The 20,762-nt window shown below is 47.0% G+C and overlaps 1 protein-coding gene across 5 annotated transcripts in view; it reads right to left on the reverse strand.

Moving 5' to 3' along the window:
• Positions 1 to 1,277: 1,277 nt before the first annotated feature.
• The window catches only part of LOC140479548 (rab GTPase-activating protein 1-like), a 506,221-nt gene continuing 486,736 nt past the window's right edge, over positions 1,278 to 20,762 (reverse strand). For 4 of the 5 annotated variants that reach the window (XM_072573350.1, XM_072573351.1, XM_072573353.1 and 1 more), the window contains 7 exons: positions 17,489 to 17,581; positions 7,678 to 7,788; positions 6,892 to 6,996; positions 6,654 to 6,737; positions 3,949 to 4,020; positions 2,656 to 2,853; positions 1,278 to 2,450 (listed from right to left, as the gene is read on the reverse strand). In XM_072573350.1, the coding sequence (XP_072429451.1) occupies positions 2,301 to 2,450; positions 2,656 to 2,853; positions 3,949 to 4,020; positions 6,654 to 6,737; positions 6,892 to 6,996; positions 7,678 to 7,788; positions 17,489 to 17,581 (813 nt within the window). In that variant the 3' untranslated portion in view covers positions 1,278 to 2,300. Of the gene's footprint in view, positions 2,451 to 2,655; positions 2,854 to 3,948; positions 4,021 to 6,653; positions 6,738 to 6,891; positions 6,997 to 7,677; positions 7,789 to 8,266; positions 14,079 to 17,488; positions 17,582 to 20,762 lie in introns of those variants that run through there. The other variant, XM_072573352.1, reaches the window with a different exon arrangement.

A 20,762-nucleotide genomic window follows, 5' to 3' on the forward strand; every position in this document is an offset into this window, starting at 1 on the left:
CACAGGGAGCTTTATGCTGTATCTAACCTTGTGCTGTCCCTATCCTGGGATTATTTGATGGGGACAGTGCTGACTCCTACTGCCAAGTAAAACATCTCAAAGATGCTGAAGACTGTCAGCTGTACAAAACAATGTGAACCTCAGAAGTCTCTGCTTCAGTAAACCAGATCTCCTTCCTGCTCAGCCACCAGTTCCACCTTAAGGTTTTGTCACTGTTCAAAGGACAGGATTCTCAGGTTATTGAGAAATCTCCACAAGTGTTTTCCTCAAGCTCCATTGTGGCTGTGAATTTGAGCAGCTTCCTCTGTCTGGGCTGTTAATTGCTGTGGTTTTACTGTCAGTCTGGAAAAAGGAATAATGATGATGATGATTTGGTCTCATGTACGCTGTAGAAATAGACTATCTGCCTCAGCTAATTGATCGACAGGTCACCCAGCCAATGACACATCTGTAGTTTGAACCGAGAGCCAATGACTTTCAAATGATCCCTTTGATCTGGAATCCGTCAAGGTTACAAGATTCCAAATAGATCAGAAACTAAAAGCTGCTGGGACTCAATCATTCCAATCTGAGGCATTCCCTCTTCACTCTGTTGGTCCAGACCCAGCTGGTGGGATCACACTATGCATAGGGAACACACTAAATGATTTAGATTACAGATGTTAGAGGCTGCAGTCACAAGATTCATTCCTCCCACTTTAGCCTGTCACAGCTCAAAAGTGAGGCCTAATTTCAGAGAGAGGTTCAATCAGGAACTCAGAGCACACATGAGCCTGTATGGGTGTGACTGTTACCCAATGATGTCTGTAGGTGCGTGTCTCTGCATGGGGGTGTGACTGTTACTCAGTACTGACTGCAGGTGTACCTGTCAGTGTGGGTGTGACTGTTGCCCAGTTAATGACTGTAGGTGTGTGTCTCAGCTTTGCAGCATTCCATCCCTCCTTGAGTTTGGTTTGTGTGAGAAACCCAGTTGGTGATTTCAGATTTGTTCAGAGGGGAAGGGACGGGGTGTGCTGTGTCCAGGGAAATTGCGATCGTATCCTGGCCCCCATTTCCATATTCCAGTTAAAATTAGATTAACGGGATGTTGTTATCCGTGTATTTATAACTGAGATTTACTGGAGAGAGTGCAGTCACTTACTGACAACCCTACTTCGGTCCAGAATGGGGTCATGTTGATACCAATCGAATGTTTGAAGTGAATGGGGAAGAATTGGGATCTTCCTATACAGCTAGCTGAAAGGCCAGTGGTGTAAAGCGAGCACAGAACACAGCCAAACCAACAAAGGGAGTTAGTTTATTGTTGAAAATACAATTGTTACAAATGTAAGCTGCCCCAAGAGATGGTTGCACCAGGGTGAACAACAGGGGGCAGCTGGATATTACAGATAAACACACCAACAAAAGGAACCTGTTCACTGAGACAACAGGCTGCTGCAAGTTTAAGCTTAAAATTTCCCCAGATTTTAACTACATTTAATATCGAACTTGTTTGAAAATTAAAGAAACAAGATAGATCATTTGTTCTTTGTACATTGTGCAAATCGAGTCCTTTAGCTGTTCCTCTGTCACGTCCACGCACATCGGTTTGTAAAGACTGAAAAGGGAAAAATGGTGGACAGACCTGTATAAAGATCCAAGCAGAACATTAAGTGGGTAAGGCAGGATGAGCAGAGTGCATCATGGGAACTGACCTGAGCAAAAACATCGTGATCTCTGCGAGTCAATGAATAGGAGCTGCTCTCAGTCCAGTGAGAGAGAGAGAAGCAAGCAAGCAAAGTCTGGATAGCAAGTAGTTCAGAAAGAGGGAGCACACAGGAGAGTGTGAGAGAAGAAAGGAGAGCAAAGAGAGACAGGAGAGAGTGAAGAAGATTCTCAGTTCGCCTGCGCAAGGTGACAAATCAGCAAACACTGGCATTTCTCACAGGCCCTCATCCTTCACAGAACCTGGAGAACTGACCTGTTCACCACATTAAACCAATGAGATTCTCAATTAACTGCTGCCAATGAAAATGACAAGAAGGTACTGATAGTAAAATACAACATTTCTTGTTCAACAATATACAAACCATCAATCCGTCAGATTGGATCCCAGAATGAGGAAGGATTTGAATGTACAAAGAGTTGGACAGCTGGCCCTGAGTAGGGCCATTTCTTGAGCTTGAGGATGGTGCCAGCAGTGAGGGGGGCTTGCTGTTGAGTTCAGGCGGTGATCCTCAGGATGGTGTTCCCTCACCATCAGGGGCTGAGAAGACGGGGGGTGGGTGGGGGAGAAGGGGGGAAGGACGAGGTGTGTGGCACTATGTGCTTTCCTTTGGAGCAGGGGAAGGCGGAGGCTGAGGGGGTTGAGTGCCAGTGGCAGTTTTGATCGAGGTCAGGGTCTTGCTGAGCCAGGAGTTTTTGGCAGCTTGGATCTCATTGAGGAGAGCTCCCCGATGGTGCTCCAGCTCCTGGGAAAGGCAGAGGAAGGAAACAATGATTTCACCGGGAAATAACCCGTCAGCACGACCCAGAGACAGAGTACCAATGTGGAGCCTGTTTGAAACGCACTCAGAGCGAGACCATGTCGGAACACTGGTCCTGTGCTCTCTCTCTCTCTCTCTCCCTCCCTCCTTCCCTCCCTCCCCTTGTGGAGCCCCCATTTCGGCTCTGTACCTGGATTTTACACTTGGCCTCCACCAGCTGCAGTTTGGTCTGCGCTAGCTCCAGCTCCATCTCCCGCAGCTGCTTCTTCAGAATCTCCTTCTCTTCATCAACATACTGCTTCGCGTGATCCTGGCCAGGCTCGGGGAGCTGCAGCTCACCGTCCTTCCTGAAGAGCTCACAGCAGCGGTCACATGACAGCACTTTACCCTGGGAATTGAATTGAAAAGGCAGCAAGCCTGAGGCACTCAGCAATGACCCTGCGCTTGCATCTTCTTATCCCACCACCGTGTTGAGAGTTTAATTCCTTATCAGGGAGAACAACGCGGCCGGCTGGGCCAGTATTTACTGCACGTCCACAATTGCCCTTGAAAAGGGGGGGGGGTAAGCTGCCTTACTGAAACGTTGCAATCCATTCAGTGTTGGGGCAGCCACAATGTGGGCGGCCCGGTGGCACAGTGGTTAGCACTGCTGCCTTACAGTGCCAGAGACCTGGGTTCAATTCCCGCCTCAGGCGACTGATTGTGTGGAGTTTGCACGTTCTCCCCGTGTCTGCGTGGGTTTCCTCCGGGTGCTCCAGTTTCCTCCCACAGTCCAAAAGATGTGCAGGTCAGGTGAATTGGCCATGCTAAATTGTCCGTAGTGTTAGGTAAGGGGTAGATGTAGGGGTATGAGTGGGTTACGCTTCGGCGGGGCGATGTGGACTTATTGGGCCGAAGGGCCTGTTTCCACACTGTAAGTAATCTAATCTAATCAATGGTGCTAATGCCAAGATTTTGACCCAGCAACACAAACGGAACAGCAATATTGTTTCTATGCTAGAATGGAGAGTGGCTTTCCTGATGAGACCTCAGTACCACCATGAACAGCAAACACGGTTTGATCTCAAAGTCAGCTCATCCCCAGGAGAAGGTGGGTGAGCTGCAATGGTGGATGGCTAAAAAATGCTGGCCCAGTCGGTGATGTCCACATCCCATGAAGGAATAAGGAGACATTTGATTGTTGGGTATTTAGCTCACTGTGGAAATCTATTCACAATCAGGTGGCTGGAGGGGCAGGAACCCTTCAAGACGTTTTAGAAACATTTAGCGGAGTCCTTGAAACCCCGTAGCATGCAAGGCTACAGGTCAAGAGCTGGGAAATGGGATTAGAACATATTTGATGACCAATGTGGACACCATGGGCCATAGCACCACTTTCCGTGCTGGAAAGACTGTGACCACACAGGATATGACTGGAGATTCCATTTGGAGACAGCAGAAACTCAAATGACAGAGTGGGGATTAGAGGCTGCTCAACTCCTACCTTCACTAGTTCCAGTTCCTCCTTACTCGCCGCCTGCTGTCTCTCCAACCGTGTACTCAACTGTGAGCAAATCTGAACAGAACAAGAGGGAGACTTAGTGCTGCTCTTGTCACCTCACTGATACATCTGCATAATACCCAGCTCAAGTTATCAGACTGCACTGTACTTAAGTTTAGTGAGAAGGCCTTAATTGTCATGGATTAAATGGGATTTTCTTGTTCCAAAGGAAACGGTGTCCCTACTTCTGGATATCCTCACAAAAGGTATCCATCTGTCATGTCCCCTCAGGGTCTTAAGTTAGCCCAGCAATATCTGTGGAGAGAGAAATAGAGTAGCGCTTCAAATCGAGTAAGGCTTCTGTAGAAACCTTAACTCTTATTTCTCTCTCCACAGATACCGCCAGACTCGCTGAGTTTCTCCAGCATTCTGCTTTTGGATCCCGATTTCCAGCATCCACAGTCTATTGCTTTTCTCCCTGAGGACCCTCCATTTCAATAGGATCACCTCTCACTCCCTAAACTCTAATGTGTACAGCATGTCCAACCTTTCCTCAGAGGATAACCCCCTCATCCCAGGAATGAGTTGAGTGAACGCTCCCTGAACTGTTTCTGACAATTACACCATAACATACAGAAGATGAAATGGCCATTCAGCCCATCAAGTCTGTTTCATGATTCAAAGAGATTATGGCTGGTCTGACCATCTTCAATTCCATTTTCCTGTCTTTTCCCCACAACCCTTGATATCCTTTCTTAAATGAGACCAAAATAATACACAGCTCTCCAGATGAGGCCTCATTAACATCCAGCAGGTAATAATTGTTAACTGGTGAGATGGCCACCAGTACAGCCCTGAGGATTGATTCAATATACAGGTACTAACTCCTGGCTCCAAGTACTCACCACGTTACACTTAACACTTAAAAAAAAAGAAAAAATTCTTCTTTTATTATTCAAGTGATCATCAACATAATAGATTTTATTGTTTTGCAACTGCTTTAGGTTCTTCTAAAAAGAGGCAGCATTGTAGCTCAGTGGTTAGCACTGCTGTCTCACAGCACCAGGGACCCAGGTTTGATTCCAGCTTTGGGTGACTGTCTGTGTGGAGTTTGCACATTCTCCCTGTGTCTGCGTGGGTTTCCTTCCACAGTCCAAAGATGTCCAGGTCAGGTGAATCGGCCATTTTAAATTGCCCATAGTTTTAGATCCATTAGTCAGATGGAAACAAGTTCACACTGACCCTTCGAAGAGTTACCCACTCAGACCTATTTCCCTCTGACTAATGCACCTGACACTATGGGCAATTTAAAATGGCCGATTCACCTGACCTGGACAGATGGACTTGTTTCCACACTGTAGGGAATCGAACCTAAATAGTAAATCAAAAACACACACACACTATGTATCCCAGTGCCAAGGATCCAGGTTCAATTCCATTTTTGGGCAACTGCTCGTGTGAAGTTTGCACATTCTCCCAGTATCTGGGTGAGTTTCCTCTGGGTGCTCCGGTTTCTTCCCATAGTCCAGACGTTTGCAGGCTGGCTGGACTGATTGGCCATGTTAAATTGCCCGTAATGTCTAGGCTCAGTGGATTAGTTGTAGAAGATGTTAGGATGCTATGACCTTCCTATTAACTTGGATGCTAACTTTGTGGTTCATGTACCAGGACACCCAGATCTCTCCTTGTTTTCCCGCACAATGGGGATAAAAATAGAACGCTTGCTTAGAGTTGTTGTGCTAGTCATGGGTTAATACTTGCTAAAGGGAGCTCTTGCTGGGACAGAAGGTTAGGAGAAAGCAGTTGGGACTTTCCAGTGCATTACTAGTCAACAAGTGATTGCGGTAAGTTAAGGATTCGTGCTATGAAAATACAGGTACAGGCCTCAAGAGGACGTGACAGTGGACTGCTGCTTGCACAGAGCATTCAGCAGGTACTGTGGTCACATCAGCTAAGGAAGACTGGGAATTTTCAACTCGAATGTCTCAAAACTACAACAGAGGTTCACTCAAATATTAGACTGAAGGTGAAACCTCAGTGTGTCTCATCGGTCAAAGGACCGAGAACACACATCCCAGGATCCACAGGTGAGACAGACTGACCTACAGTGACCTAGTTTAACAAGTCCCATCTCCTGAATGGGAAGTACCAATCTTCTCTGCCCAATAAATCCTGTTCATTTACTTTCCAAATTACTGCTTACCATCGCTGCAAGGAAGGTTATTCCCCAACAAGAAATTTCTTCCTCTTGGCTTCAGTCTAGCATTTAAATCCCAACATATCCAGCATGGTGAGGGAATAATCCATAGGGAAGAGGAGGAGAGGGTGAGAGACAGGGAGGAGTTCTCAGGTCTACCCAGAAAGTAAACGGTATTATTTATTCTCCCGTACCGTCCACTGAGGGCTTGTCCCTGGCAAACTGGTCCCATTGTCTGGGCCAGTGAAGGAGGGGCTGGCAGATGGACTGCAGTACACCCATCCGCTGCACAGGTTCACTACCTTTCCTTGTCAGCATCAGCCAGGAAGCTGGGCCCCAGCAGGATGCAGCTGCTCGAGGATGGTCACCCACTGACATTGAGAAAGGAATGAGAGACAAACCCCACACTCTGACCCTGAACCACCCAGCCACCCGATGCACCATTCGGTTCAACCCAATCTGCTCAGTGTCCATCTCCCAGGAAATAGGCAGCAGGTCACGGTGTCTGTACCTGTTTGTATTCTGAAATGATGGCACTTGTTCTGCTGACTTCACATTCCGCTTTCTCTAGCTCCCTGCGAAAAACCTCCTTAATCTGTAACAGTGGGAAAGCAAAGATCAGAGCGAGAGTCTCAATCAGCATCAAATGATAACCAAATGGATGAAGCCTCTACCCGCCCCCGCCTCCTGGGTCTCCCCTCACCGTGCAACTGCCCACACCCCCCCCCCTCTCCCTGCCCTCTCGGTACCTGCGCAGACTCCTCCTCCTGTCTCCTTTTCTCATCTTCAGTCTCCACCAGCCTCTGTTTGGTTTGGAGGAGCTCCTTGTTGAGGACATCAGCCTTGTCTTCAACCTGAGTGGGAAAGATGGACACAGTGTGAGGGAGCGAGCAGAGGACTCCTTCCAAGCTTCCAGACAGTACAATTGGACACTTAAACACCCTTCCCCAATTTCAGGGGGCTGGGGGAGAGCACACCTTGCTCTGGAGATGAAGCTGCATTCAATTGCCCAGCTCCAAGCCACCCAGTCAGTCAGTGAGCACACCACGCAGTATAACTGATCCCACGCAGGCCTGTCTGTTGGGGTATACAGCACAACCAGCCTGAGCTCTCTGCTTCCAACAAGAATGGTGTAGGTTCAAGTCCCGTGCCAGAGATTTGAGAAGTGGCGTTGAACTCTGACAATACAGTGCACACAGTGGGGAATGCTGTACTGTCACACCGACTGTCTTTTGGATGAGCCCTTAACCCAGTCGGCACCCCCCTTGCCCTCTCGGGCGAGTGGAAGTCTTGCCCTGGGTCGAATTCTGAACAGCAGGGAAAGTGTCCACTTGCTGAGTGTCACTTGCTTCCCACTCCCCACACCCCAGCTCCTGGACCCTTCCCACATTACAGTGGTGGCGACATTTCAAAAATAATGAATCTGAAAACCAGGTTGAAACAGCTGGAGGTTGAGAGAGATTGTACACAAACGCGAGGCTCCCTTTCGATTTGGGATCTTGGATTAGAGAGTGAGGAGAAGTCATGTCTCTTACCTGATCCAAGTCACTCCTCAGGGCGATTTTGCTGGTCACAAGCTCATGAGCCAAGTCATCGTTTTCCTGCTCCAGGCGCAAGCTGGCCTCCTGCAGCCTCCGATTCTCCCGCTGCACAAATCAAACCCACACAGATTCGCTCACTCAACCTGTGGCAATAACCTAACCTGCTGAGTGCTCCAAAGTCTCCAGTCACATGCTCAGAGCCTGACTCTCCCCACTCATCCTAGTCACCATCATCCTGGGTCTCCCCCTCACTCCCCAGTCACGAAGCCTGGGCCCTGGGTCTCCCCCACACTCCCCAGTCACGGAGCCTGGGCCCTGGGTCGCCCCCACACTCCCCAGTCACGGAGCCTGGGCCCTGGGTCGCCCCCACACTCCCCAGTCACGGAGCCTGGGCCCTGGGTCGCCCCCACACTCCCCAGTCACGGAGCCTGGGCCCTGGGTCGCCCCCACACTCCCCAGTCATGGAGCCTGGGTCTGGGTCTCCCCCACAATCCCCAGTCATGGAGCCTGGGTCTGGGTCTCCCCCTCACTCCCCAGACACGGAGCCTGGGTCTGGGTCTCCCCCTCACTCCCCAGTCACGGAGCCTGGGCCTGGGTCTCCCCCTCACTCCCCAGTCACGGAGCCTGGACCCTGGGTCTCCCCGTCACTGGGCCTGGGCCTGGGCCTGGGCCTGGGCCTCCCCCTCGCGCCCCAGTAACGGAGCCTGGGCCCTGGGTCTATTCCTCACTCCCCAGTCACGGAGCCTGGGGCCTGGGTCTCCCCCTCACTCCCCAGTCACGGAGCCAGAGCCTGGGCCTGGGCCTCCCCCTCGCGCCCCAGTAACGGAGCCTGGGCCCTGGGTCTATTCCTCACTCCCCAGTCACGGAGCCTGGGGCCTGGGTCTCCCCCTCACTCCCCAGTCACGGAGCCAGAGCCTGGGCCTGGGCCTCCCCCTCGCGCCCCAGTAACGGAGCCTGGGCCCTGGGTCTATTCCTCACTCCCCAGTCATGGAGCCTGGGCCCGGGGTTCCTCCCCCTCACTCCTCAGTCACGGAGCCTGGACCCTGGGTTCCTCCCCCTCGCTCCTCAGTCATGGAGCCTGGATCTGGGTCTCCCCCTCTCTCCCCCTGTCACAGAGTCTGGGAGCGAGTCATGAAGTAACTCTCCGAGCCTCGAATGTACCGTCACAGGACAGCAAGGAAAATCCTGATTGAAGGAGGGGATGGCATGCTGGGTTACATTGTCTCAAGGAAGTTGTTCAATATTGAATGGAACCAGCAGGAAAGGGCTGGACAATCAAGTCTCTGGGCCGTAAGCAAATGGGAATGGGATATGGAACAGGCAGACGCACAGAGACAGACACTCAAAGAGGAGACCAAACTTGAAATGAGATACTAATACACAGTCGATGGAGTTTAATGTCTGAAAGTGTAAGGTCATGTACCTTAGTCAGAATAATCAAAAGGCAGTCTATTATGCAAATAGAGAGAGATTCCAAAACAGTGCAGTGCAGAGGGATTGGTGTGTTCTTGTGCATCAAACACAGTTAGTGTAGATGCAGCAAGCAGCAATTGAGAAGGCAAATGGAATTTTATCCTTTACTGCCAAGAATGGAAATTGAAAAATAGAGGAATCTTGTTACAACTGTGCAGCTGCACTTGGAGAGCTGTGTGCAATTTTGGTTCCTGGAAAGGATGAACTGTCTTTGGAAGCCTCCTCCTATTTCTGATGTCCTTGTGCACTCCAGTGTGGTTCCCTCACTGCAGTAGCAGCCTCCAGTCACAGTTCCCACATTTACAACAACGTCTGAACAACAACGAAATACTGTTTTACAGCCAATGGAATACTGAGTCATAGAGACATACAGCACAGAAACAGACCCTATGATCCAACTCGCCCATGCCAACCAGATAATCCTAATCTAATCTAGTCCCATTTGCAAGCACATGGCTCATTTCCTGGTGCCTTTTAAATGGTGCAATTGTACCAGCCTTCACCACTTCGTCTGGCAGTTCATTCCACAATGTACCATGCTCTGTGTTAAAAAGTTGCCCCTTAGGTCTCTTTTATATCTTTCCCCTCTCACCCTAAATTTATGCCCTCTAGTTCTGGACTCCCCCACCCCAGGGAAAAGACTTTGTCTATTTATCCTATCCATGCCCCTCACGATTTTATAAATGTCTGTACGGTCATCCCTCAGCCTCCAGAGCTTCAGGGAAAACAGCCCCAGCCTATTCAGCCTCTCCCTCAAATCCTCCAACCCTGACAACACCCTTGTAAATCTTTTCTGAACCTTTTGAAGTTTCACATCTTTGAGCATCCTGAGCTCATGAACTATGCAACATAAAACAATTCTCTCTCCTTTTTGGTTCCTCTCCATGCCTTCCTACCTGTTCCCTCATAACATCCCTCCCTTGTTTAAAAGCTGGAATGAGTCAATAATCTCTGGGAGAACTTTGTGGCAACATTTGAGAATAATTACCACCTCCTCGGTGGGCTGTGTATATAAAGGTGTGTCTTGATCTGGATTGTCTCCAGTCAGTCTGTGTTATTGTCCTGGGATCAGACAGTGCTTACCAACCTTAGACCCTGTGATCTGATTGAGATGAAGGGTGAGCTGTGCAGGGCTTTAACACACGGGTCAGTGCAGTGAAGCAGGGATTACCCACTTCACAAGAGAGTGAATAGAATTAACAAACAGTGTTGGGGTGGGGGGGTACAAGAACAGTAACATCCTCAGACAGGATGCTAAAATTGGTTATCCCCAGTAAGAGCAACACTCCGCAGAGACGGTCTGTTCCTATTTCCTTGCTGTCCTTGGTTTGGTTTATATTTTCTCAGTTGTATTTCAGTTTGACAAGGTGATTCAGTAACAAGTATTCCAATTCCATATTTCGTGTAGCAGCAGATCTACTGAAGGTCATGCTTTCATTTGGAGGTTGCCCAGGTTGATACAGTATGATCTCCCAGTGCTGCTCCTATTGGGCTAAACCATCACACACCAGGGAATCTGATGGGCATTTTCTCTTTGTGCTGGCAAAGGGAGGGATTTGCTTTTACTGCAATGGCGGCCAACGAAATTAGTCAGTGGATGTATTTCTAGCTGAGCACAATGTTCTGTTGTACATGATGGGATTAACATCGACAGTTCCCACTTGCCTTTACCCCGACAGTGGAACAGGAAGTCACCACGCAGTGGTCTCCTGGCTCACACTGAGAAACCAAGTTGATGGGATAACTGCAGAGAGCAAGACAATGGCTTGGACTCACCGAACAACCAGAGGCTTCAGCCAACAACTGGGTCACAGGCAAATGGCGTATTGTGTAAACTCTCAGTATCTCAGGGAACAAACACAACTACTGAGCTACAAAACCGAACAGGATATTTTTATTACAAAGTAGCACTCCAAAATAAATTCCAAATGCAATATTTACAAAACCTGGACGCAATCTAATTTCAAATGTAGCTACAAAGACGACAGCATTTTCTTTGAAAGCTCAACGATAATGGGATGAGAATTCAAACACCCACCCACACTTCATCACACTGTGAAGACACACTATCCTCATCACAACACGTTTGTAAAGCTCTTCATAACACGTAAGGGGAGAGAAACATTGAAAACTGTGTTATCACGAGTGAGGGTCCAGTAAAAACTCAGATCATGATGCTAAACGATTCCAGTCATAAACAACACTGATGCATTTACACCATTAGGTTGTTTAACAATTTTTAAAAAATCTGATAAGAAAGAAAATAAGGACAATGTGCAGATTGTTGAACAGGCCCCTACACCTGGGCCTGAGGCAGGAGCCCAAGCTCCAACACACTGGCCTCACTTTACAACAACCTTCACACAGTGCGGGGTCATGAACTCCGATCATCAATCCCTCTGGGACCGGGATGGAGTGAGGGAACAGGGACAATTGTAGAAGAGTCAATAAGGGGTAAAGCAAGATGGAGAGGGTGTTTTGGAAAGGGGTTAGAAAAGGAAGTATACTTTGTGCCACTCAGTACTGACATCGTCTAAGTGTATCACAGAATGAACATAACAGCACACTGTGAAGACAAACAAAAGTCACAACAAAGTACTTTTTTTTCAGGAATATTGATGTATCATATCACAGGGGTCATTTCCATTGTGGTGCAATAACTATTGTGGTTTTAAAGCTGTACTTGGTCTCGTGACTAAGCTGGTTAGATCCTAGCAAAGCCCAAGTTTATTTGTACCGTTCATGGACAGAGAAACAGTTGCCCTCTAGTGACTTTCCAGAGCTTGTACTGCTGCTGAGCTACTCCCCCTACTACTGGCACCCGAAAGACCAACAGACAATTCAATGGATTCCAACTTTGACCTGGGCCCCCATTTCCACTACTCTTAGTCAGAAAGAGTTCTTCCTGAAATCACCCCAATTCTAATTTTATCAAACTTTATCCTGCTCTGGACTCTGGCACTGAAGAAAACAGTTTACATGAACACTTAAATCACCTCCAGGGGAAGAGCATCACTTACACAACCTGTTCTTTCTCATTAACAATTAGGGGCAGGGCAGCTTAACCGAGAACAGTCTCCCTTTTAAAAAAAAAAGAGGTGGTGCTTTCTTGCTGAGGGTCGACAGTCTGTGGAAATCTCATTTCTATATCAGAATGGAGGTTGGATCATTGAGTTTCCTCAAGGCTGAGTGAGATAGATTTTTCATGAACATAACAGTTAAGGACAATGGGGGAGACAGGAAAGCAGAAAGTGTAGCTGAGACCACAACCAGATGTGCAGTGATCTTCTTCATTAGTACAGCAGCTGCCAAAAAGGCCTGCTCCTGCTCCTGGGTCTGATGTTCTGGCAGATGGCAGAAGCAATCCTGGACCCTCACCTTTCCTTTGTCACTCACTGACAGAAATATAATTTCAAAACAAACATTATTTTCTTTAACAAGACCAATTCAACTCATTGCAGCATTTTTATCAGCTCTCTTTTCATCTCAACAGGGTTTTAGAAGCGTGTGTTTTGTGTTACGTTGGAGAGGAGACAGACACAAGACAGAGTGAGGCCTGAGAGAACACAGAGAGCTTTCACTCTGCACAGCAAGGCTGTCACAGGAAACATCTGGTGAAAGGTTTGGAGGGGGCTGAAGAGGAGAGAGTCATGGGAAAAGAGACCTGACAGTTCAAAATAAAAGCTCAACACATATTGCCACCATCTAATTAATAAATGTGAGACAATCACAGACCCATAACAGTACCAGTTTGGCGGCTCAGAGGCTAAAAGGCAGACAGCATAGAGCTGCAATATTCCTTCTCAGGGCATTAATGTCATTGACAAGCCTCATATATATTGCCCATCTCCAGCCGCTCGGACTGAGTTCTTTGCTGAGGGAGGTCATGGGTCCGTTAAGAATGAATCACGTCACTGTGGGACTGGAGTCACAGACCGGGTGGTGACTGGGTTCCCTTGTCCAAACTACATTCAGGAACATGACATTGAGTTTCATGGGTTTTTCTGGACAGATCCCAGCACCTTCCTTCTCAGATATTACATGGCTCACCAGTGCCCTCTCCAGGACAATTAGGGAAGGGCAACAAACAGTAGCCACTTTTGTACCCACCCCATCCCAGGAGAAATCAAAATAAATGAGATACACTTCAAATGATCAAAGTGGTGAGGCTTGAATTCATCTCTTTGAAAGACTGGAACCTCGGCCAGAAATACAGCCATGACATGGGTGAAGCTGGTTTGTCAGACTGAAAGGTGGAGTGTCCTTCGGATCAACACTGGGATCAGGCACAATATAAATTACACTCAAAAATCTAACAAAAGGCTATCAAAGCGGGTCACCAAACTGCAAAGAGCAGCAATTGAGGCTCTGCCTCCCCACCTCCCTTCCCCCTTCTCAGGTGGATCTGCAAGATTCCATTCAGAAGGGATTCCCTCAGGTATCCTGCTGAAAAATCAACTGCTGCCAAAATAGATTTGTCTAGTCATTCATTTGCTGGTCGTGGGATCTCACCATCTTGCCCATGTGAACGTGACTGCACTGTGCACACCGCTTTAAATATCCTGAGACATCGTTAAAGGCTGAACAAACAAGAGTTCTTTCTTCTTCATCATGTAAAAAGGGAGCAACAAGCAAGTGATAATGCACACTGAGCGCAAACACCGAAGCTTCAGCTGAAAGCCTTTTTGCACCATGTTAACCTGCTCCCTGGGCATTTCCTTCCAATGTCCGAGATGGTTATCAGGCTGGGCTGGAGGCTGACAGATCACATGGAATCCTTCAGGCAAGGTACACAAGGGCACAGTCCAGGCTTGCTGCAAACATTGGCCTTCCTTCTATTGAAGGGCTGGGAGATTCTCTATGGCGATTTCTAGTGCACATCCTCCGTGGAAATATCACAGACTTTACTGAAATGAAATGAACTGAAAGAAGAGAAGGAAATGGGAAGAATTAACCAGACAAGGGTGAGCATCAAGAGAGGTGGGAGTGTGTGGAAGGTTCAGTGCCAGTTAAAAATTCCAATTGGATTCCACAAGAGAAGCTCAAATATTTACAAAAGATATAACCGAGTACTGTGCACATTGCTCCCACAATACATTTGGAAATTGCAAATGGAATCACACTGAAGATCATTGGGACTAGGAATGCAATGTCACCTTCTCAAAGTTAAATGAAGGGTGGGCAATGAAAGCTGATCTTGCCAGTAACACTCATTCCAAAAACTAATGAAAACATGTCCATTCCCTCTTATCCCTAACCATGAAGGGAGATGCAGTATTGTCAACCTTGGTTTTGGGGAGATGTCACTAGCCTATTAATCCAGAGGGTCAGGCAAATTCCCTGGGACACAAGTTCAAATCCTACCATGGCAGGTGGGGAATGTGCAGTCCATGAATAAATCTGGAATTGAGCGCCACCCCACAGTATTGGTGATCATTGTGGTAACATCATCAGTTGGTATAAAAACACATCTGGTTTACTGATGTCCGTTATGGAAGGATTTCTAGACAAGATTTATTAGGATGTTGCCAGGGGTGGAGAGAGATTGGAGAAACTGGGCTTTTCTCTTCTGAGAGCAGAGGAGATTAAGACAGGACATGATTGACATGCATAAAATTATGAAGGATCTGGATCAGGGAAATAGGAAAGAACTTGCCCTCTAAGTGAAAATCTTTTCACAGAGGGTAGTGGGAATCTGGAACTCAGCCTGCAAGTGTTTTGGAGGTAAAACCCCTCACCACATTGAAGTAGTATTTAGACGTACACTTGTGATGACAAGGCATACAAGGCTATGGGCCAAGTGCTGGGAAGTAAGATTAGAAGGTAGGTGGGTGTTTTTGACTGGCTCAGGCCTATTGGGTCGAAGGGTCTTGTTCTTGTAGACCTGTTGTCGATGTCGGAGTCTACAAGGACTCCAGACCTACCCTTGTCTGTCATTTGCAAAGGCCATGCAATCCACTCGGTTCCAGGCTGTTAGGGATGAAGAACAAACACTGTACAGGTCATGCCAGTAATACCTGCATCCCAGGAAAGAATAGAGGCACTCAGTGGTAGTACCTTCAAGCTCCACTCCAAACACTGGAGCACTATCCTGAGGCTGGAATGCCATCTGCTGGATGATCGGTTGAACTACTGTCCTCTCAAGGCTTTGTCATTGTCTAAGGGCCGATCTGTCCAGGGTACTGGTCAATATTTCTCTTATAACCAATGGCATTAAACAGACACAAAAGCAAATACTGCAGATCTTATAGGGCGGCATGGTGGCTCAATAGTTAGCACTGCTGTCTCACAGCACCGGGGTCCCAGATTCGATTCCAGCAGGTCTGTGTGGAGTTTACACATTCTCCCCGTGTCTGCATGGGTTTCCTCCCACAGTCCAAAGATGTGCAGGTCAGGTGAATTGGCCGTGCTAAATTGCCCATAGTGTTAGGTGCATTCGTCAGAGGGAAATGGGTCTGGGTGGGTTACTCTTCGGAGGGTCGGTGTGGACTGGTTGGGCTAAAGGTCCTGTTTCCACACTGTAGGGAATCTAATTTAAGAAAAAAACAAGATGCTGGAGAAAGGCAGCCTCTGTGGGGAGAGGAGGAGTGAATGTCTTGGGTTCAATGATGTCTTATTGAAAAGGCAACACCTTGAAACCATAAATCTCTTTCTTTCTTTCTCTCTATGTGCTGGCAAACCTGATGATTCTTACTGTCCTAAAATAGCTCGCCTGACAAATTAGTGGCGGTTTCTCACATTCCAGCCACCACACAAAAAACTATCAAATTGGTCATAACATCCTTCAGAGCGTTACAAGATTGTGAAAGTTGTTACAGAAATAGGGTCCTCTTTGTTTTACATGCCAGTAAATTTGGTTTTTTTTATAAAAGGAAACAAATACAATCTGAACCAGATGGTTTCAGGGTGGTTAATTTCTTCCTAACTAGACTCAATACCTTTGGAGAGGGAGAAAGCAGATGCTTGAGGTCAGAGTCAAAAGAAAAGTGTGGTGCTGGAAAAGCACAGCAGGTCAGGCAGCATCCGAGGAGCAAGACAGCTGACGTTTTGAGCATCTCTTCCTGATCATGTTCCTCATCATATTCCTGATGAAGAGTTTATGCTCGAAACGTCAACTCTCCTGCTCCTCAGATGCTACCTGACCAGCTATGCTTTTCCAGCACCACACGTTTTGACTCCGGACCATTGGAGAAACCTGAAGTAATGTTTTGGCGGAAGTTGCAGAGGCCGGACAGGAAGTTTTTTGTACACAGCTACAGCAACTGGATATCTTACTCCCACTAACAGAGAGGTCTTTTTCCTTGTAATTTCCCCAAGGGTGGTACCAAGATGAGTCCAATGGGCTTCACTCAGCCATGATGCTGGTTATGTTTGACAAAACAAATCGCTCATTGCTTAGTCTACAACAGACCGAGACGGGAGGCGAAAACATCCGAGTGGTGGACAGCTTTGGAAACTATAGGCCCCAAGTTTACTTCCCCAGCATTTAAGGTCCCCTGTGGCACAGTGGCAGTGTTTCTACCTCCTGGACCTGGAGATCTGGGATCAGGACCTATAGCTTTAGAGGGTATGTAACAAGAACAGACGGATTGGAAAATGTCTCTTGCCTCATCAGATCTCACGATATGACTGAAATGTCTCTCTTCTGAATGAAATCTCAGCTGTTCTTGAATTTACAAGTTGTAATTGCTTCACCCAGGGAGTGGGCTCCTTGCATTGACCACTCACTCAAGTCACGCTTCTGTAGATTTAATTTGAGACGCCTGGTTCTGCTGGTCTGGACCAGCATGCTCTGCTATATTCTAGCCCCTGTGACACAGTGCCATGGTGCTAGGAAGAAGTGAGTAACCTAGCCTGCAAAGAACTGGCCAGCGAAAACTAATCTTGCTAACCCTCCTGGACATCAAAAGGAGATGACATGTGTGGGTTATCAGTGAAAAGTGCCTCGTGAATTGCTTGGATGAGGTGAAAAGCCCAGATTGAAGAGGAAAACGAATCTGGGAAATACACCTCTGACCTGGTTGCGATAATTAAAACTAACCCTGTATGATGCATGGTCATGGACTAGAGGCTCCAATAGCTCAGAGTGGTCCCAAACATGGCTGCCCTGTCCGCCCCTTACTGTAGTCTGAGCAGATCCCTTCGCACAGCCTCACAGAAATCAGCCTTTGTCATTTAGTCAGTCGCTGGTTTCTAGCAGCAAGCCACCCCCCCACCCGCCACCACCCCCCCCCACCCCCAACCCCCTCCCCAGCATCAATGCACACCCAACACCATTCCTCGTCACAAGACAGCTTCAAGAAACCTCACTCTGACGGGACACTTCCCCTACCTTATATCTGTCAATCGGGTCTTCCTGATGTGCCTGCTGCTCTCTCAGGGTTTGATACTCCTTCTCATATTTCTTCAGCTTTTTCGTTGGCACCTGGAGAGATCGAAGTAGAGAAAGGCATGTTAGTGGAAGCTACAGACAGCCCTCGTCACCACCAGCTGTGGAGAATGTTAACTAAGCTCAGCCTGCAGGTGGCAGTGTTGCTTCTGAGGTTGTTAAGAGCCCAACTCGTCACAGAGATACTGGGAAGTAAATCAGTGAAGACCGGGGCTGGGGAAGCTGCTTTACTCAGTGAGTAAGGGGAAGGTGGGGTCAGGTCTGTAAATGACAGTTAAATAAATAACACGAAGCAGTGCAGATCAGTCAGCGATGCCAATATTCATTGAGATCATGGTTTATCCAGATCCTAACTCCATCTATCCCTGGTTCCACTCTTCCAAAGTCACCCCTGAATGGCCTAATCTCTCAATCAATCCGAGCATCTGCTTTTAGTTATCTTAAACATCAGTCAGAAACATTGAAGAATATTAGGAGAACACAAATACAAATGATCCAAATATCAGAAATCTGGACAGAAAATAAAAACTACAAACAAGAACACATGAAATGGCGGAAGCAGGAAACCTAGAAGACAAACAAAGTTGTGGAGAAACTTGGCATCTGGGCAAACATTGGTGGAGATAGAACCTAGAACATTACAGCGCAGTACAGGCCCTTCGACCCTCTATGCTGTATCAACCTAAAGCCCATCTATCCTACACTATTCCATTCTCGCCCATATGCCCATCCAATGACCATTTAAATGCCCTAAAAGTTGGTGAATCTACTGCTGTTGCAGGCAGTAACTACCTCTGACATCTGACCTATAGCTTTAAATTGAGGAGTGATAGATATGTCCCTTCGTGCTAGGCATGACCATTAGAGGAAAAAGTCTCTCACTGTCTAATCTATCTAACCCTCCGATTATCTTATATGTTTCAATTAAGTCGCCTCTCAACCTTCTTCTCTCTAACAAAAACAACCTCAACTTCCTCTGCCTTTCCTCGTAAGGCCTCCCCTCCATACCAGGCAACATCCGAGTAAATCTCCTCTGAACCCCTTCCAAATCCTTCCTATAATGCGGTGACCAGAACTGTATGCAATACTACAAATGTAGTCGCACGAAGTTTTGGACAGCTGCAGCATGATCTCATGGTTCCGAAACTCAATCCCTCGACCAAAACTAACACACCGTATGCCTTCTTCACAACCCAACAACTTGGGTGGCAACTTTCAAGCATCTATGTACCTAGACAGAGATCTCTGTGCTCATCTACACTACCAAGAATCTTACCATTAGCCTAGTACTCTGCATTTATGTTACTCCTTCCAAAGTGAATCACCTCACTTTCTTTTGGCATTAAACTCCATATGCCACCTCTCAGCCCAGCTCTGCAGCTTATCCATGTCTCTCTGTAACCTACAACGTTCTTTGTCACTATCCACAACTCTACTGACCTTAGCGTCATCTGCAAATTTACTAAGCCATCCTTCAAAGCTCTCACCCAGGTCATTTATAAAAATGACAAATAACAAATGGACCCAAAACAGATCCTTGCAGTACACTAGTAACTGAACTCCAGGATGAATATTTCCCATCAACCACTGCCATCTGTCTTCTTTCAGCTAGCCAATTTTTAATCCAAACCTCTAAATCACTCTCAATCCCATACCTCCATACTTTGTGCAATAGTCTACAGTGGGGAGCCTTATCAAACACCTTACTGAAATCGATATACACTACATCAACCACTTTACCCTCATCCACTGTTTGGTCACCTTTTCAAAAGAACTCAATAATGTTGTGAGGCATGACCTACCCTTCACAAAAGCATGCGACTATCTCTAATCAACTTATTCCTTTCTAAATGATTATAACTCCTTCCTCTTCTAACCCTTTCCAACACTTTACCCACAACCGAAGTAAGGCTCACTGGCCTACAATTTCCAGAATTGTCTCTACTCCCCTTCTTGAACAGGGAATAACATTTGCTATCCTCCAGTCTTCTGGCACTATTCCTGTAGACAATGACGACTTAAAGATCAAAGCAAAGGCTCAGCTATTTCCTCACTGGCTTCCCAGAGAATCCTAGGATAAATCAAATCCGGACCAGGGGACTTCGCTATTTTCACACTTTCCAGAATTGCTAACACCTCCTCCTCATGCACCTCAATCCCATCTGGTCTCGTGGCCTGTCAGCATTCTCTTCGACCAGAACGCCTTTTTCTAGTATGAATACTGATGAAAAGTATTCAGTAAATGCATCCACATCCCTTCTGACTTCACGCACAACATTCCACGACTATGCTTGATTGGCCCTAATCTTCTTCTAGTCATTCTTTTATTCCTGATATAGCTTATAGAAAGTCTCAGGGTTTTCCTTGATCCGATCTGCCAATGACTTCCCACGTCCCTTCCTGGCTCTTCCTAGCTCTCTCTTTAGGTCTTTTCTGGTTAACCCGTAACTCTCAAGTATCTTTCACCTCTCATCCGAACATAAGCTTTCTTCTTCATCTCAAAGAGAGATTCAACTTCCTTATCAACTTCCTTAGTAAACCATGAATCTCACACTCGACAACTTCTTCCCTGCCTGACAGGTACATACTTATCAAGGACAAGCAGTAGGTGTTCCTTGAATAAGCTCCACATTTCAATTGCCCCATCCCATGCATTCTAAATCTTGTCTATTCATATTGTAATTGCCTTTCTCCCAGCTATAACTCTTGCCCTCCGGTATATACCTATTCCTTTCCATCGCTAAAATAAAAATAATCGAATTGTGGTCACTATCACCTACCTCCAAATCTAACACCTGGCCGGGTTCATTACCCAGTACCTAATCCAATGTAGCCTCACCTTTTGTTGGCCTATCTACATACTGTGTCAGGAAACCCTCGTGCACACATTGAACAAAAACTGACCATCGAAAGTACTCAAACTATAGTATTCCCAGTCAATATTTGGAAAGTTAAAGACCCCATAACAACTATCCTGTCACTCTCGCTCCTACCAAGGATCATCTTTGCTATCCTCTACATCCCTGGAACTATTCGGAGGCCTGGAGAAAATTCCCAACAGGGTGACTTCTTTTTTCCTGTTTCTAACCTCAGCCCATATGACCTCAGTAGACGAGTCCTCAAACATCTTTTCTGCAACTGTAATACTGTCCTTGACTAATAGTGCCACACCACCCCCTCTTTTACCATTTTCTGTGTTCTTACTAAAACATCCAAA

This window comes from Chiloscyllium punctatum, chromosome 7 (assembly GCF_047496795.1).
Source record: "Chiloscyllium punctatum isolate Juve2018m chromosome 7, sChiPun1.3, whole genome shotgun sequence".
Taxonomy (NCBI): domain Eukaryota; kingdom Metazoa; phylum Chordata; class Chondrichthyes; order Orectolobiformes; family Hemiscylliidae; genus Chiloscyllium; species Chiloscyllium punctatum.